General features: G+C 21.6%; 3 protein-coding genes and 1 non-coding gene across 5 annotated transcripts in view; 1 reads left to right on the top strand and 3 right to left on the bottom strand.

Moving 5' to 3' along the window:
- Positions 1-754: 754 nt before the first annotated feature.
- Positions 755-4,570, bottom strand: LOC127280853 (uncharacterized). Of its 2 annotated transcripts, XR_007842882.1 has the most exons (5): positions 4,418-4,570; positions 4,145-4,206; positions 1,882-1,963; positions 1,162-1,255; positions 755-971 (listed from the first exon to the last, which is right to left on the bottom strand). XR_007842882.1 is itself a non-coding variant. In XM_051304156.1 (4 exons), exons 1-4 carry the CDS (start codon positions 3,794-3,796, stop codon positions 859-861), a joined length of 321 nt encoding a protein of 106 aa, XP_051160113.1. In that variant the 5' UTR covers positions 3,797-3,849; the 3' UTR covers positions 755-858. The 2 variants fall into 2 exon arrangements, 1 of the variants encoding a protein (XP_051160113.1); XM_051304156.1 differs by lacking the exons at positions 4,145-4,206; positions 4,418-4,570 and adding an exon at positions 3,765-3,849.
- A 784-nt stretch (positions 4,571-5,354) lies between these two features.
- LOC127280851 (transmembrane emp24 domain-containing protein 5) lies at positions 5,355-8,571 on the top strand. Its single transcript, XM_051304154.1, has 4 exons — positions 5,355-5,663; positions 6,371-6,567; positions 6,652-6,718; positions 8,141-8,571. The coding sequence occupies exons 1-4, from the start codon at positions 5,472-5,474 to the stop codon at positions 8,369-8,371; spliced, it is 687 nt and encodes a 228-aa protein (XP_051160111.1). The 5' UTR covers positions 5,355-5,471; the 3' UTR covers positions 8,372-8,571.
- Positions 8,572-9,260: 689 nt separating this feature from the next.
- LOC127280833 (probable serine/threonine-protein kinase DDB_G0282963) overlaps positions 9,261-18,172 on the bottom strand; it is a 41,440-nt gene continuing 32,528 nt past the window's right edge. Inside the window, exons 7-14 of the mRNA XM_051304116.1 lie at positions 16,869-17,447; positions 14,309-14,509; positions 13,822-14,173; positions 13,042-13,155; positions 12,747-12,908; positions 12,288-12,482; positions 11,780-12,096; positions 9,261-9,589 (exon numbers count right to left, since the gene is read on the bottom strand). Coding sequence (XP_051160073.1) covers positions 9,375-9,589; positions 11,780-12,096; positions 12,288-12,482; positions 12,747-12,908; positions 13,042-13,155; positions 13,822-14,173; positions 14,309-14,509; positions 16,869-17,447 — 2,135 coding nt within the window. The 3' untranslated portion in view covers positions 9,261-9,374. The remainder of the gene's footprint in view (positions 9,590-11,779; positions 12,097-12,287; positions 12,483-12,746; positions 12,909-13,041; positions 13,156-13,821; positions 14,174-14,308; positions 14,510-16,868; positions 17,448-18,172) is intronic.
- Positions 10,205-10,323, bottom strand: LOC127280892 (5S ribosomal RNA). The gene has a single exon (XR_007842886.1). It is a non-coding gene; the product is annotated as a 5S ribosomal RNA (ribosomal RNA).

The raw sequence follows: 18,172 nt of genomic DNA, 5'->3' as shown, positions 1-18,172 counted from the left end.
TTTACCCTTTTTTTCTTGAATAATAATTCTTTGTATCTATATAGCTATTGTTATTAGAAATTAAATTAATTTTATTAATTCCTTAATAAGAATAATTCTATAGGAATATTATTGAGAAAATTTATTTCGAATATTTCAGAATTGATCAAAAACAAAATTTCCAAAATTTTAATTCAGTAGGACAGATTTTTAAAAACAATTTTAACTTTCCATTTTAACCAATTTTTAAAATCTATTTTTGAGCAAATTATTCAAATTCAAAATTTTAGCATAGTTTTTAGTTTTAATGGACAAAGAAATTTCGGCCAATAATTAAGTTTTAAAGAATTTTTAAATGAAGTTTTTTTTTAAATAATTGAATTTCAGAAAATTTTAAATTAAAATAAATTTTTGCAAATTTGAACAATTGATGTAGTTTTTTTGTTAAATTGAATTGAAAATTGAATTTAAAAAAACAATAAAAATGTAATTAAAAATAATTGAATTTTTGAAGAGATACAGTTTTAGAAATAATTGAATATCATGTTATTTTGAAATTTTTGATAATTTTATTTGATGAAATTTTTTTTTTTAGAAATTTCAAACAAATTATTAAATTTTTAAAAAATATTTAATTAAAAAATATTTTCAGATAGGAATTGAATTTTTGAAGAATTTTATTGAAATTATTGAAAATAATTCATTTAGCAAAAAATTTTAGTTATGAATTGTTAAGTAATTAAATTTTGGAAGAACTGCATTGTATATTAAAAAAAAGTCATATTTTATTTTAAAATGGTGTTTAAAAAAATCCGAAAAATTTGTAATTAGCATATGTGTGAATTCAATTATAATTTTTAAATTTGCATATAAAATTAACTATATTAAAAAAGAGTTACCGATGTGATGAAATTTCTGCGTAGCGTTAGAGATAAGATGACAGCATATCTTTTTTATAAAAGGACAAATCTTTCTTTTTTTGGACCAATTACCTGAAAAAAATATAATAATTCATTATTTTCATATGTGTAAAATAAAATATATTAAAAATTATTTTTAAATATATATAAATATTAACATTTGATATTCTATCATTAGTTATAAATATTAGAATAAATTTTTAACTATTTTTTCTTTATTCTATTTATTGATATTTCTGAAAAATAATGCAAAAAAACTCACCTATATAAAGGGAAATTTTGCGTTGTGTAAAAAATACGATGACAATATATTCCTTTTTTAAGTGGGTCAATCTTTCCTCAACTGGACCAATTGACTGAGAAAATATATATAATTATTCATTATCAGGGTTTCCCATAAAATTTTCATTATAATTTTCCCCGACTTCCAGACAATATATTCGAAAATTCAGTTATTTTCAAAAATATAATTTCATTATATTTAATCTTCAGCAATTGAAATTTACAAAAAATACCAGTTTCAAATTTTCTGAAATTCGATTAATTCTAAAACTCTTAATAGGAATTATTCGAAAATTTAAGTATTTATAAATTTGTATTTAAAATTTTTTACCAAATCAATAATTTTTAATAGTTTTAATAGTTTTTCAAAAATTTAATTATTTAAAAAATGTTCTAAAAATTTAATATAACGTATTATCACTTTTAAATATATTAATATTTTATTTATAAATGTGAATATTTGATATTGTATCATCAATTATAAATATTATCAAGAATTACTTTTTTAAAATTGATATTTCTAAAATATATTGGCAATTATTTTTTTAATAGTACTGAAACTTGTTTATCATTTTCAAATTTTTTTTTAACAGTAGCTATTATTATTTTTAAATATTTAATCAAATTAAATTTTTAATAACATCCATTAATATATTGAAATTAAAAAACTAAGAAAAAAAAATTTATGATCAACATATACATTGAACTGCGACTCAGCTATATGCAAGATCTCCTCCAGGAGCAGCTCCGCAACAAACACCCATCTTTCACGAATTGGACACCTACAAATTAAGAAAAAGGAAAATAATTATGGGTAAGTCCACGTCAGAAATATCAGAATCTGCAAGTGGTTCTTCGATTTTAATGATACTTGGTAAAATTATAGCTTTATATAAGAGCAATGTGTAAGTAAAGGAATTTTTAAAATATCTAAAATTGTAGGAGTTATATCACTTTTAATTTTAATACTGCATTTTTTCTTTCCTTTATATCTCGGACAATTTTCAACCGATTTTGATGAATCAAAAACGATTTTTTTCAGAAAATTACGTATTTTCAGAAAATTTTAAAATAAAAATAAAATTTTGTTATTTAAATAGAAAAAAGTAAAAAACAAAATTTCTTTTAGATTTTTTTTCAGTTTCGACCTCTTTTTTTTAATTTTTAATTTTTTTAATAATATTCCTTTTTATTTTATCTTTAATTTAAAAAAAAATCCATCCTGGAGACTTTTTTAGATCTCGTGATATCGTTCTTTAAATATCCCAAGAGTCTTCTTGAAATATCCACATCTCAAGAAAACTAGGATCCAGATTTGTGTTTCTACTTTCATTTGTTTTATAATATTATTGTTACAAACTAGGAACTTTCGCGTAATAATGTTTTTATTTTTAAATTACTTGACTAAAACAAGTGAAAATTCAAGCAAATCAATATTTTATTAATAGATTTGAAGCAAAGTTTTTATTTTTTGTAATATTTATAATTTAAAAAAAATTGTAATGAAACCTTAACAATGCAACCTGAAATTGTAGCTGACGTTTTTAGCGCTTTTTTTTTAGAGGATTCTAAAACAAATAGTTATTCATAACCATAAAAAATTTCAACAAACAAATGAAAGTAATGATAGAAGCAAGTCCTGCGGTTTTCAAATTGATGAAGACTTATAATACTTAAAGGACGATATCACGAGATCTAAAAAAGTCTCCAGGATGAATTTTTTTTTAAATTCAAGATAAAATAAAAAGGAATATTATTAAAAAATTAAAAAAAAGAGGTCGAAATTGAAAAAAAATCTAAAATAAATTTTGTTTTTTACTTTTTTCTATTTAAATAACAAAATTTTATTTTTATTTTAAAATTTTCTGAAAATACGTAATTTTCTGAAAAAAATCGTTTTTGATTCATCAAAATCGATTGAAAATTGACCGAGATATAAAGGAAAGAAAAAAATGCAGTATCAAAATTAAAAGTGATATAACTCCTACAATTTTAGATATTTTAAAAATTCCTTTTACTTACACATTGCTCTTATATAAAGCTATTATTTTACCAAGTATCATTAAAATCGAAGAACCACTTGCAGATTCTAATATTTCTGACGTGGACTTACCCTTATTTAAAATAATATTTTCAATATAAAATTATATTTAATTATTTCTTAAGTTGATGTTATAAAAATTAAATCTTTTCTTAATGTCAGTTTTTTTGTAAATTTTAATTAACACTATTTGTGTTATTAATTGAGAATAACTTTAATGTAATTTTCATCGAAAATTGTTTAAATTGTAAACTTTGTAAATGATTAATAATTACCGTAAAATGAGGTAAAGTCGGCCGGCGCTTTAAACACTTAAATATTGTATTTCATTTATTAATTTACATTAATTCTAACTACATTTTTAATAAAACTCGGATTTCTTCTGGAAAAAAGTAATAGTTAAACTTTAAAATGATTTAAAGCGCCGGCCGACTTTACCCCATTTTACGGTAATAAGTAAAATAATAATTTTCTTTATCAAAAGTAGAAAAAATTTATGCCAATAAATATTTACACAAAAAAAAAAGACAAGAGAAACTCACTTATTCGAAGATTTAGTAAAATTTTTCATCATTTGTCATCTCATGGATACGAATTTTATCCAACATATCTTGATGATAAATGAATAAACAAAAAATATCTAAATAAAAATTCAGAAAACTTTATTTTCAAAAGAAGATGATATTAAATGATTTCATCAAATTTAAGTAGTTTCAGTTATTATATATGGTGTATAAATTGAAAATTAAAACAATAAAATAATTTATTATTATACTTATAAATATAAAATTAATAAAAATGTTAAAAAGTTTTGTATTGCATAAAATTGCTGTTAAAATGCAAGATATAATTTTTAGAGAAAAAAAAATGTTCGATATTTAAAAATTCTGTAAAATCTTACTTTTTATAAACAAATATTCACCTTTGTTAAGAAGAATTAAATATTCCTTTTTTTCTGAGATGACTTCATTCTATATTTTGACTCTGTAAATAATTTTTTAAAAAAAGTTAAATAGATATATAATACGAATTTTAATAATAAAATTTTTCTTTTAAATTTTGTCTCTAAAATACGGTGGACAAATATTCGAACAGATGTAAAATTGAAACGTGAAATTGTTTGTGCAGTAATGTTTTAGGTTAAATTCTAAAGCGTCATCACATTTGATAAAATATTAAAAATTCTTAAATTTACCAACAAAAATTAGTTCAAGTCTTGAATATTTATATCACACTGAACTCAATTATTGAAATATATTTTTAATTTACATTAAAATTAGAAGATATTTTTTGTTATTTACGAAAAATTCTGTTACTTTCAACCGCGCTTTCAACAATGTCCACTATAGTGAGCAGTGACACCAACATGAACGAAAAAAAATTATGAACCAATTACACTATTACCAACTTAATTAGAAATATTTTTTTAACTGATTTTTTTTAATTGTCGTAACCTTTTTTATTATTTGCAATTTTATTAATATTACTATTTATTTTTTAAAGTTTTAATTATGTATTTATATAGTATATATATTTATATAATAATATTTAATGTTTTAAAAAATTCAATTTAAAAAATCCAGTATTTTGGTCAAGCAATCGGCTGGATTGGATTTTCACGGTTGTATCACTGAATTTGGTTGGCTCTAAAAATATTCAATTTTCACGGTGGAAATGGAATATTAGTCAGAGCCAATCAAATTCAGTTATTATAAATTATTTAAAATAAATTATTATTTAAAATTAAATTCTTTTACATACATACGTAATTGAGATTTTTTTTTTGAAAACTGAATTTCAAACAATCGCGCGCTTATATGGGCGACGCTTGCGCAATATTATAATCAATCATAACCTATAAATAAATTTTTTTTTTTAATTTTTTAAATAAATATAAAAAACTATAAATAATATTAAAAAATTTATGCATTTTACAAAATTTCAGTAGATTTTTTATATAGTTAAATTGATAAAATAGAAATTTTTGTAGCACCAAGAATTAAGACTCAGTGTGTTGGTGAATGAAGACCAATCCAAAGCAATTGTTAAAATATGTAATGAGATTCAATTGACCAATTGAAGGAAGGCTTTAGATGTATATAATTTAAATGAAAAATAACTATACACACATACAATACGATACCTTGACGATACTATACAAAAATTAATATTTCGAAAGCCATAAAAACGGGAAGTGTTTAATGGAAATGGTGTTGAGCTCATCGTGATGATAAAATAATATTCGTGCAATGCTTCTAGTCGCACGTATTTTTGTTTTCACTGGGTTAATTGTTACCCTGGCGAAAACTGAAACCAGTAAACCATGGTATGAATCTTTGCCGGCTGTGGCCATGGATTATAAGGTCCATATTGACCCTGGAAAGGAGGATTGTTATTTTCAATATGTGAATCCTGGAGCCACTTTTTACGTCAGCTTTCAGGTAATAATGACAATATTCTACTTTCTTTTTTTTTTTCTTTGCCTTCAGTGATGATTAAAATATATTTATCAAAATAAAAATGAGGATAAAAAATAATAATATTTTGAATTATGCAGTTAATTTACTCCAAAAATTTACCATCTTGTTAGTTGTGATAGTTCCATATGGATAGGAAAATTAATGAAAATTTATAAATAAAAAATAAGTGTTAATTTTATTTTCACCTGCAAGTTAATAGTATAACATTAATTTTACTGTAAAGTTAGTTTTACTTTTTGTTTTGTCTATTTAAACTATTATTTAAAAATTACTTTCTAGAAAATAAAATTTTTTTTTAGTTTCGAAAAGGAATATTATAAAATAATGCGATCTATTTAAAACCAAATTGTCTAATAATGAAATAAATAATTCGATATTTGTGAATAAATCAATTATTTTTTTCTATTTCTCAATATTTTTGTTATAAAACGCGATGCTGAAGTACGAAACGTTTATATTAGAAAATAATATCTTTTAAAGCACGGAAAATTAAAAAATTGTTTACATTTAAAATATTTTTTATTATTTATTGATTAATAAACATTGCAAGAAATATTTTTTAGTCAAACATTTTTTTTAGATATTTTCATTACAAAAAATGTTTTTCAACTTTGTAAAACACGATTTTATATAATATTGTTGAAACAAATTTTGCAATCTTAAAAAAGGTTCTTCGAGGAGGTGATGGAAAAGCCGGTTTCGCTGTTAGAAATCCAGCAGGTGAAATAGTTCATCCTTATCAATGGAAAGCAAATGCAGATTATCAGGATCAATCGACAAATGGTGGTTATTACAGTGTTTGTATTGACAATCAATTTTCAAGATTTGCTGGGAAATTAGTTAATCTATACATCACTGTCATTAGGTAACTGAAAATTATTTTTTATTTCCTCTTTATTTATTTCTACGGCAATTTTACTTGATTATTATCCAATTATTTTAATTACAGATACGATCAATGGGAAAAATTCACAAAAGAATTGGAAGAAATGAATCTATCAGTGGAAAATTTCACGGTAAATTTATTATATATATATATATATTTTTTTTAAATATTTACAATGAAAAACGTAAGAAAAACAATAAGAATTATAAACAGGAAAAAAATTTAAATAATAAACAATATAAAATTTTTAATATATAAAATAAGATTTTAAATAATTTCGAAAATTTATGAAATAAAAATAAGTCAAAATTTTTAAAATGAAATTTTGCATACACTCTGATGCAATTATAGTTAAATATCAAAAATATTTGTTCAATTTGGTATTATAAAATATTTAAAATAATATTTCAAAGTATAAAATTAAAAATTTTTAAATCAATTAAGATTTAAATGCACAGGTCTCGGATCGACTTTAAGGCACACAAAAAAGTCGTTTTAGTCGATTTATATTTCAGAGAAAGTCGATTTTTTTTTATTTTAACAAAATTTAGTTGGTTAATAAATATTTTATTTTAAATAACTAATGTTATTAGATATTTTTTTTTATATTATATTTTATTTATATTTTTATATTTTTAATTCATTTGATTAATTCTGTAATAAGAATAATTCTATAAAAATATTATCAAGAAAATTCATTTCGAATATTTCAGAATCGAACTAATTGTAAAATAAATTTTTAATTAAGTAGGACAAATTTCTAAAAAAAATTCTGAATGTTCTATTTTTATAATGTGTTGAAGTCTGATTTAAGCAATTTATTCGAACTTAAAATTTTTCATAGTTTTTAGTTTTTATGGTCAAAAAAATTTCAGTCAATACTTAATCAAGTTTTACTGATTTTTAAATAAAAATTGCTTTTAAATAATAATTTTGGAAGAGTTAAAATTGAAATTTTTAAAAGTAATTGAATTTCAAAAGATTTTGTTAATTTTCAGACAATAATTAAGTTTTACAGAAGTAAAAATAATTTACCAAATAATTTTAGATAACATTTTTTAAAAGAAATTGAATTTTCAAAGATTTACAATATAGATTTTTGAAATTAATTGAACTTCAAGTGATTTTTAATTTTAAATTTTTTATGATTTCACTAAAAAATTTATTAGAAATTGCAAACAAAAATACAATAATTTGAAAACTTTTTAACAGAAAAATGGTTTCAGATAGTTGAATTTTTGAAAAATATTATAAAAATCATTAAAAAATAATTTAATTTCATGAGAGTTATAATTGAAATTATTAAAATTTTAAAAAATTTTAGATGAGAAATTTTAGAAGCTTTTAAATTGAAATTTTTGACAATAATTATAATAAAGAGAAATTTTTAGTGATTTCTATCCATGAAGAATTTATTAGAAATCACATAAAAAAATTGAATTCCAAATGTAAAAAAAAGTCGTAATAATTTAAAATACTTTTATACTAATTGCAAATGATAAAAATTATTCTAAATTATTGAATAAAATTGAATATATGATTTATTTTACAGGCGGCAATTACTCACGTGGAAAAGAATATCAATGAAATGTTACAAATTCAATACCAGAGTCGAGGGCGTGAAGCACGTGATTTAAATTTATTGTTAGACAATAATTCATATGTTCAAAATTGGTCAATTGCACAATTAATTGTAATAATTGCAACAACAGTTTTGCAAGTTTATTTCGTAAGAAAACTCTTCGAAGTAAAACCATCTGGTTATTCGAAAGTGAGAATTTAATTATTACAATATATATAAAATTGGTTTTTAACTTAAAAATTTTTCTTTAAAATACTTTTTTCTACAATCTTTATATCTAAACATGTGATAAGTTTTTTTTTATATTATTATTTGAAGAAAGAGTAAAAAAAAAAAAAGAAGAAAGTATTTAATTTCTCATTTATAATTGTCAATAATGTGCATTTTAAAACTTTTTTTTTTTTTTAAAAAAGTTAATTTCGTACTTAAAAAATATTGAAAAAAAAAATTATAAAATTAATTTTTGAACAAAAGATGAATTTTTTCTATACTTGGACTTATTAAGAAATTATTTGTCTCTTATATGATATTAGAATTTTTTTTTATTTCATTCCATTTTTTTAAAGGCTGATTATCATATACACATCATTATTATTATTATTTTTTTTTAATCAATTGTTTCTTTTGTGTGAATGGAAGTATGAAATCTCTCTTCATACATTGAGTATATTTATATATATATATATATATATATTATATTAAAAAAAAGAGACGTTTATATAATGTATAAATATTTGTGAAACAACTTAAATATATTTATAAATACAATGTATTTATATAAAGGAAATAAAAAAATGACATTTACTTTTGTTACAAAAAAAATTTGTCTTTTTACACTTCTCATTTTATTCGTTATATGGGTAAATCTAAAAAACAGATCATTTTTTTTTATATCTTAATATTTATTTTCCATTTAATTTTTAAAGCATTTAATAAAAATAAAGTGAACTCTTTTTTTTGTTGAATATGTTTTTTAAATTTTGCCCATATACTTTTGCTTTTTTTACAATTATAAAATTTTTTTTATAGAATTTTCAATTCTATCTAATTACAATTATTATTATTATTTTCGTAATTACACGACACCGAGTGTCAATTATTTGATAATTATTGTAAAAAGAAAAACTGTACATATATAATAATTTACAGGAATTATTAATTACCTATAACAAATTTTTGAATTAAACGCAGTACCCTGTTTGAATTAATGTATGGCCATGGATTGTTTTGCTCGTCGCTGCAAAACACTTCCATTCAATGCCAAAAGTCGATGCCGTTGCTTTAGATTTCGAGCACGCACATGTTCACTGGCGACTTCTTTCGTATAATTTCCAGGAAACCAGCCTTGCTCGCCATCTAATAATTTTTCACCATGATACCAGCCATCTGCCATTTTCCTCGAGACGTTAATTACATCACCTGGAATTTTTTTATTTTTTATTTATTTATTTATTTATGTAAATTAGTAAATTTTCATTTAAAATATTAACATTGTAATTTAAATCGTAAACACACAAAGAATTACATTTAAGAAATAGTCCTTTTTCAAAAATATAAAATATAACGGAAAGTTAAAACAATTTTTAAGAATATTCTTTTTGTTAAAATTACATATTATTAAAATTTTTTAACTATTTTTTTTTTTAATTTTTAAATTAAATCTGCATTCGGGGTTTTTACAAGTCGAGTAATAAAACATGTTAAATTTGGGACTTTTCGGGTAAATTGAGGGTCCCTATCAAAGAAGCGGTTATAAATTTTTTAAAAACTAAAAATCACGGGCCCGTAAATTCAAAATAATAAAGATTTGAATCTTATTTTTTTGTCCCAGATATTTTCACATAATAAAAATAAATACAGAAAGAAAACTAAAAATAAAACCTTTTTTTTTTTGATTCGGACAACGATTTGGAGTTTTAAAAAGTTAGAACCGGTTTTTTATCAGGACCCTAAAATAGTAAATAAAATGAAAAAGAAAATAATTAAATAAATAAATTATTGAAAAAAAATTTAAAAAAAAAAAAAAAAAAAGGAAGCCAACGCTACGCGGTATTCCCAAGCGGTCACCCATCCAAGTACTAACCGCGCTCAATTGTGCTTAACTTTGGTGATCAGACGAGAACCAGTGCATTCACAGTGAAATGAGTGTTGGCTGAAATAACTGTTTTCACTAGTTGGGAAAATGGTTTCGGGATTTCTCATGGGGGCGTGGTTAAAACGCATTATTATCATCGCTTTTCTTCTTCTTATTTTTTCCGGTTTATTTTTTTAAAAATTTAAATTTATTTTAAGTACCTAACTGAAAAATTTTTTTTTCTTAAATTTCTCAATAAGAATGTTTTAAGAAATTTTATATTTAGAATTCATAATTGAACTGCAACAAATTTTCAACATTTTAACACAGTAAAACTAATTAAACAAAAATAATTCAAAGTTACTTAAAAAAATTCAAAGTATGATTCATAAAAATTATTCAAATTGAGAACTTTGACAAATATTTCAAATTGATTAAAATATTATTACAAAAAAAAAAAAAAAAAAAAAAAAAAAATAATTTTACCAAGAGTTTCAAATAGAAATTTTAGAAATGATTGAATTTTTTGAAATTTTACAGTTAGATTTTTAGAAATAATTTCATTTTTTCAAAATTTTCAATTTGAAATTATTGCAAATTTATTGATTATCATTTTTAATTACTCCAATTTATTTTGTTCAAAACTTTAATACGCTTCAAATAAATTATATACCATATTACATTTAGGCTTCAAAAAATTTGGTTTTAATTACAATTTGTATTATTCAAAATTAGGGCACAATTAGGTTAAATAAAAAATGTGAGAAATAAATTTTAGATTATATACAAAATATATAATTAAAGTTTTGAAAAAAAAATTGCAATGTTTAAAAATGATAATCAATAAAAATTATATATATATATATATGAAAGAAGTATTTGCTGAAAATATTTTTATGTAATAAAAATTATAGTAAATTCATATTCTAGTAAACGAATTTTCATGTCGTTCGCCATTTGAAATTTGTAAATTTTATCAAATGACTTTTAGATCGAATTGCGAGGCTATGATAATCATGCATCTCTGAAAACAAAAATTACAGTTATTTAAACATTATTACGGAATTATTGACTTTTTAAAAATCAACAATTTTAGAAAACATGAATATTGTTGAACAATTTTGAATTTAGAAAATGTTAATTTCTTAAATAAAAAAATTTCCCGCTTGTATTATTAAATTTAAATTAATGAAATTATTTATTAAATTTATTTAATTTAATTTTTATTTATTTAATTTTTTCTTTCTATTTTATTTATTATTAAATTTATTATTTATTTAATTTAATTATTTTAAATTTATTTAATTTATTTAATTTATTTTATTTTTATTTAAATTATTTTTTAAATAATGATTTTTTTCACCTTATTTCCTAGAAATACAGTTAATTATTTTTGAAATTATTAATTTTTTAAAAATTAGATCGCAACATTGTTTCGAAATATATAATATAATTTGACTGCGAATTTAAATTTCATTTTATTTTTGGAATAAAATATTAATGAATAAATAATATATAATAATTTTTCACATTACCAGGTTGCATTGCAAGTTCGTCCGGTTGTCCCGGAGAATAAGAATAAAGCGCCATAACTTGAGGACAATCCCATGATTCGTATAAAGTTTCACCAACTAAATTTGATTTTGGAGGTGATACAGCGTCTAACCATCTTTCTTTTTCGGTATCACTTTCACAAGTGATAACATATTCCATTTGTCGTTCTAAATGATTCTCAAGAAGTGTTAAAACCATTGCGTGTCGTCCCGAAAATGGTGAATTCTCCGGTACTGATTCCAAAGCAACGAGATTTCGTTTACACAAATCTATCACTGTGTATGTATCTTCATGATTACTGAAATTTCACATTAAATCAATATTATCATTAATCAATTAATATTTAATTCATTCATTTAATTAATTATTCTATTATTTTAAATTAATTTAAGTATTCTAAATTAATTTTTAAAAAATCGATTTTTTTAATATAGAATAATTAAAAGCAATATCAATAGAAAAGAAATTTAAATAAAAATAATTTTATACCTGGCTTTGAGTTTTGTGACTAGAAGATAATCTGTGAGCAAAAGAAGAAATAGAGGAGTTTTTTGGAATTTTTTTCCAAAAGTTAATTTGTATTCGGTGTCAGATTTCATTGACAGTTGTGTTACTGTACCGCTGCGAATAAGTTTTCTTTCCCTTAAATCGATGGACGGCACTTTTGGGGAGTATTCTAATTTTCTAAAAACATAAGAAAATATTAAAATCACAATGATTAGTTGTAATTTAATCTTTTTAATTACAATTTATAAAATACAAATTTTAATACATGCAAATAGATACATAAGTTGATACAAATTTTTCTTATTTAATTAAAATATAATATTAAATAAAATGGAATTTTCATATTTATTGAAATAAAATAAAAATTAAATATTAAATAAGAAATTTAATAAATTTTTTTAAACGGAAATATGAAAAATAATTAATTTTTTTTTTATTTACTTTGCTAAAGTTTCCATTTCAATTAGTTGACTCGCGGCTCTCGCTCCTTCATTACATTCGGCCACAACGAAACTTAAATGTGATAAAACTCTTTCCCAAGAAGCTCTTTCTTGATGATTCATTGGTATTTTCGATAAAACAGCATCAGCCAATAAAGGTAATCTAAAATACAATATTTCTTTACAATATAATTATATAATTAATAGATTTCTTTTAAATATATATTTGTAATATTTGAAAGTTTTTATAATATATTTCATCATTTTTTTTTTTTTTTTAAGAAAATTAAAATTACCTTGTTACTCGTTGCATTGGAAGCATCAAAAACGAGTGCAACGAAAGACTTTGACATGATGGTCGCATTTCTATTCGGGAAACAACTTCTAAAAATTTTAAACCTTTTCTAGCTCTGAAATGTGTATTAAATTTAATTAATTATACATTTCAATTTATAAGTTACTAGTAAGATAATTCTTTTCAGGGGTTGACACAAAATTTTCATTATAATTTTTCCTAATATTTTCCTGACTTCCAGACAATATTTTGTCATTTTCGAATTTTGTTCTTTTTTATCAAATGTAAATTCTATTTTTAAAAAAATGTGATAAATGAAAATTATGTTAAACAAACATTGTATAAAGAACAAATCAAATTCTTAGAAAAATTCAATTACATATTTTCAAGTTTTAATTAAATTCATTTTAAAAATTTTATTATTTTTAAAGCTCTCAATCAAATTTTACGAAATTTCAATTACTTACAATTCTTTTAATTCAATATATTTGAAAATTCAACTATTTTCAAAAATATAATTTAAATTATTATTATTGTTTAAAAAAAACTTAATTATTTCCTAATTTTGAATGAATTCTCCGATAATTAAATTATTTTTGAAATTTTTAGTTTAAAATCTTTTAAAAGTAGAAAAAGTCAAAACTTTTAATTGCTACTCCTTCAATATTGATTTAACTTTATTTAACTTTGTCAGAATTTCCAGTTTTTTTTAATAATAATAATAATTTTAAAATAAAAATAATAATAATAATAATTTTTAATGAGCGTTTTATTTATTTACCTGAGTTCCTTTAATGTACTGTCTATGCTAACTTGACTTGAACAATAAGTGACATAAATGGCAAGACTTCTTTCTGCATGTTTAAGTAAAACATCTGGCAAGCCAAGAAGCATTGGATCTTCTTTCCATACATTTTCCATTTCAGCAAGAAATCTCTCCGATAACATTAGTACACATGAAACTCCACCAAAGAGTTTATCACGTTCCATTTGTGTTAGAGTTTCATTAACTAATTCATTATTAGAAACAAATTCATTATTTAAAACTCTTAATGAATTCAAATACGATGCTTCGGATGTTACTATTTCAAATTTTGCTTCCTGCATTTTTTTCTCCTCCACTGCTAAGGTCTCTACAATAAATTTATTAATTTCATTTTTTCTTTTTTAATTTTAAATAAAAATATATTTTTCATTCATTTTTGGTCATTATTTTCTTTTTCTTTTATTTATTCCATTTAGAACTGAAAAAAAAGAAATCAACTTACGCAAAAGGCCACTGTGAATAACTTGAGGAGTTTGACACCATAAAGTACGATGTCCAGGTTTAGCAAGTTCCATTGCAGCCGAAGAAGGCGTGATGTCTTCAACTTCTTCATATCCATCGGAATCGGATTCAAAAGCAACTCTCGCGGCAGCCGCAGCGTAGAATTGATATAAAGGTTCTTCCGTCAAAACACTGTAGTGATCTGAAAAGTTAAAAAAAATATTTTTAATTGTGAAATAATTTTAATTAAAAATTAAAAAAAAAAAAGTAACAAGTAAAAGTTGTCATATGACAATTAAAATAAATTATTATTATAACTACTGAATGAATAAAGAAAACTATAGTTTTATACATTAATGAGGTCAAAAAAATGTGAGCTAAAAATTACTCGCAATTTATGAATTAAAACCTAGATATGGAAGCGAACAATAAACCTTGGTTCACACCGAAAGTCAGAAAACAATAATCGTCAGATCTTCTGCACTGATTGACAGACAGAAGGAAGCCTAATTAACAATGTGAAAGCACTGACAAGTAAACTTTCTACTTGACAACAATTTAATTCTAAACTAGCTGAGAATTTATTACCCCACGCCTCATTTGTCAATAATTTAATGAACTTCACTGTTTATTTCAATTACTTATTTACATTTTTAATCTCGAATTCAAACATAGTTAAATATAAGAAAAATTCTATTATATAAAATTAAAAACAAAATAAATAAAAAAAAACAAAAAGAAATATTCAAAATTATTAGAAAAAAAAAATCATTCGGGATTACAATTTCTTTCGAAATTTAACAAATTTAAACAAAAATAAAATTAAAAATTAATTTACACAATTAATACACAGGGAAGTTGTTATTTTTAATAAAATTTGTTTTAAATTTCCAATATTTTTTTTAAATTAAAAAAAAAAATTATTAATCGTCATTGTTTTTAATTAATCATTTTATCATTTTTTTAATTTCAGTTATTTTTATATTTTTAACTATTAAAATATAAATTGTTTTGAAAAAAAATTCCATTTATTAAAAATACAATTATTTTGTAATGTACTTGTTTTTTTAATCATTTTTAGAAAAACTTGTTAATTTTAAAATTTAATTACTTATTTTGTAAAATCCATTCTTTTTATTTGCTATTTATCGAATTTTAACTAATTTTAGTTAGAAAAATTAGATAAATTCCCAACAAAAATTAAATACAACAAATAGAATTTAAAAATTTTCAAATTATAAGGTAAATAGTTAAATTTTACTGCGATTAAATTTTGAAAAAATTTTATTTTTTATACTAATTTAATTTTATTATTATTTGAATTAATAGTGTGAATTAAATAATTTTTTTTTAAATTTGTTGAATTTATAAAAAAAAGAAAGATAAACTTTTTAAAAAAGTGTTTTCAGGCCTCGGATCAAGTTTAAGGCACAAAAAAAGTCGTTTTAGTCGATTTATATTCAAAAAAAAGTCGAAAAATTCGATTTTTTTTATTTTAACAAAATTTAATTGGTTAATAAATATTTTATTTTAAATAACTAATGTTATTAGATATTAAATTCATTTGATTAATTCTGTAATAAGAATAATTCTATAAAAATATTATCAAGAAAATTTATTTCGAATATTTCAAAATCGAACTAATTGTAAAATAAATTTTCAAAATTTTATTTAAGTAGGACAAATTTCTAAAAAAAATTCTCAAAGTTCTATTTTTATAATTTTTTGAAGTCTGATTAAAGCAATTTATTCGAACTTAAAATTTTTCATAGTTTTTAGTTTTGATGGTCAAAAAAATTTCAGTCAATACTTAATCAAGTTTTACTGATTTTTAAATAAAAATTGCTTTTAAATAATAATTTTGGAAGAGTTAAAATTGAAATTTTTAAGAGTAATTGAATTTCAAAAGGTTTTGTTAATTTTCAGACAATAATTAAATTTTACAGAACTAAAAATAATTTATCAAATAATTTTAGATAAAATTGTAAAAGTAATTGAATTTTCAAAGATTTACAATTTAAATTTTTTAAATTTAATTAAACTTCAAGTGATTTTAATTTAAAATTTTTGATTTATTTTTGTTTTAAAAAAATTTATTAGAAATTTCAGACAAAAATACAATAATTTTAAAACTTTTTAAGAGAAAAATGGTTTCAGATAGTTGAATTTTTCGAAGAATATATTATAAAAATCATTAAAAATAATTGAATTTCAGGAGAGTTATAATTGAAATTATTAAATTTCAAACAAATTTTAGAAGCTTTTAAATTGAAATTTTTTAAAATAATTGAATTTCAAAAGATTGTGTTAAGGTATTAGTATAGTGTGAAGTTATTTTCGTCAGATTTTTTTAAAACTTTGCATGAGTATTCCTGAAGTGTTTATCTAAAAAATGAGACCAATTCCATCAAATTTTACAATTTCTAAGCTTCAAAATATTGAAGTTTTAGTTTAAAAATCTTTCTGTCGATTATTTGTTCGGACATTTGCAATTTCGAACCAATAAAAATTCGTTTCAAAAATAATTATGACAAATAATAAAAAAAAAATAAAATAATTACCAGCACTATTAACTTCAGATTGCAAAGAACTGCTATCATCTCTCCAAAGATCTGTGTCCGTGTACCAATTACTGTTACTATAAATCCCTTCCTTAATATTACTGTTACTCTGATTGTTGTCCTTCATATTATTTCCATTTTCCTGATTATTCTCAAGATAAAATGTCGAGAGGCCAGTGATACTTTTTCTTAAATGTTTTTTAAAATTGAAATATTTACTATTATCATTATTCGTTATTGTATGATCATTATTGACACTTTTATAAGTTGATGAATCATCGCCAGACGTTCGTCGACGCATTCGTCCTAAACTACCCTTGGTGATGGTCCACGTTCGTCGGAGAATTTTCATTCTCCTTCCCAATGATTGTGTGAGACTCGCTTCTCTTGGAGGCGGTGGCGTTGGCCTCGTTGGTGGTTCTAAATTTTCATTAAACATCGTTCTTGTAATTTGTGAATTATCACAATTATTTTCCCGCTCCTCATCCTCTTCCTCCTCCTCAATTTCCGAATCTGTACTAAAGTCATCGATTTGATATGCGTAAAGCGTCTCATAATTGCTGTCATCTGACGTTGTTTCTGTATATAGGAGAAAAAATAAGAAAATATTTATGAAATATTTGCACATAAGAAATAAAGAAAAAAAAAATTGTCAAATGTGCCTCAAGTACTGAACATTCAAATGAATGAAATCATTTTTTTTTATCTATAAATTTTTGAATATTGCGAAAAAATAAAAAAAGGACATTAATATTTAGGACATATATTAGAATTTAATTTTTGATTCAGAAAGCAATTAATTTTGTAATAAAATTTGAAATGAAAAAAATACATTTGAACGTTCAGAATTTTAGGCATATATTTGTCGAAAATTTATCACAAAAATTAAAAAGAAAAAAAAACAACTATTTAAAAATATTAAAATTGTAGCTAATTTATTTTTTTGTCATTGTTTCATTTTTTTAGAGTTTAATTATCAATAAATTTTATTTACAAATAGTTTCTTTGACATTTTTGACGGGTTTTTTTTCAATTTCCCATTTTTCCAATTTCAGCTCTCGGATTATAAGACTTTCCGACTTTTTCGTCTTTTTTTTTATATTTTTTACAACATTTTTTTTTTACTAAAAAAATTTCAATTCAAAATCACTTAAAATTCAATTATTTTCAAAAATTTCAATTTAGAACCTTCTGAAATTTAATTTTATTTCTAAAATTTTTCATCTACAATTTTCTAAAATGTAATAATTTCAAATTTTCTTCCAAAATTCAACTATTTTTAATCGTTTTAAAGTTTTAAAAAA

This window comes from Leptopilina boulardi, unplaced genomic scaffold, assembly GCF_019393585.1.
Source record: "Leptopilina boulardi isolate dan_hultmark-lab unplaced genomic scaffold, ZJU_Lbou_2.1 LbouV2_255, whole genome shotgun sequence".
Taxonomy (NCBI): Eukaryota; Metazoa; Arthropoda; class Insecta; order Hymenoptera; family Figitidae; genus Leptopilina; species Leptopilina boulardi.
Note: the sequence above shows the minus strand (reverse complement) of the source record. Positions and strands in the feature narration are given on the sequence as shown.

Coding starts and splice junctions, on each gene's coding strand:
- LOC127280851 (XM_051304154.1), top strand. CDS start 5,472: ATGCTTCTAGTCGCACGTATTTTTGTTTTCACTGGGTTAATTGTTACC. Junction 6,568..6,651: donor CTATACATCACTGTCATTAG/GTAACTGAAAAT, acceptor TTTTAATTACAG/ATACGATCAATGGGAAAAAT. Junction 6,719..8,140: donor TATCAGTGGAAAATTTCACG/GTAAATTTATTA, acceptor TTTATTTTACAG/GCGGCAATTACTCACGTGGA.
- LOC127280853 (XM_051304156.1), bottom strand. CDS start 3,796: ATGATGAAAAATTTTACTAAATCTTCGAATAA. Junction 1,964..3,764: donor TTTACTAAATCTTCGAATAA/GTGAGTTTCTCT, acceptor CTTAATTTGTAG/GTGTCCAATTCGTGAAAGAT. Junction 1,256..1,881: donor TAGCTGAGTCGCAGTTCAAT/GTATATGTTGAT, acceptor ATATTTTCTCAG/TCAATTGGTCCAGTTGAGGA.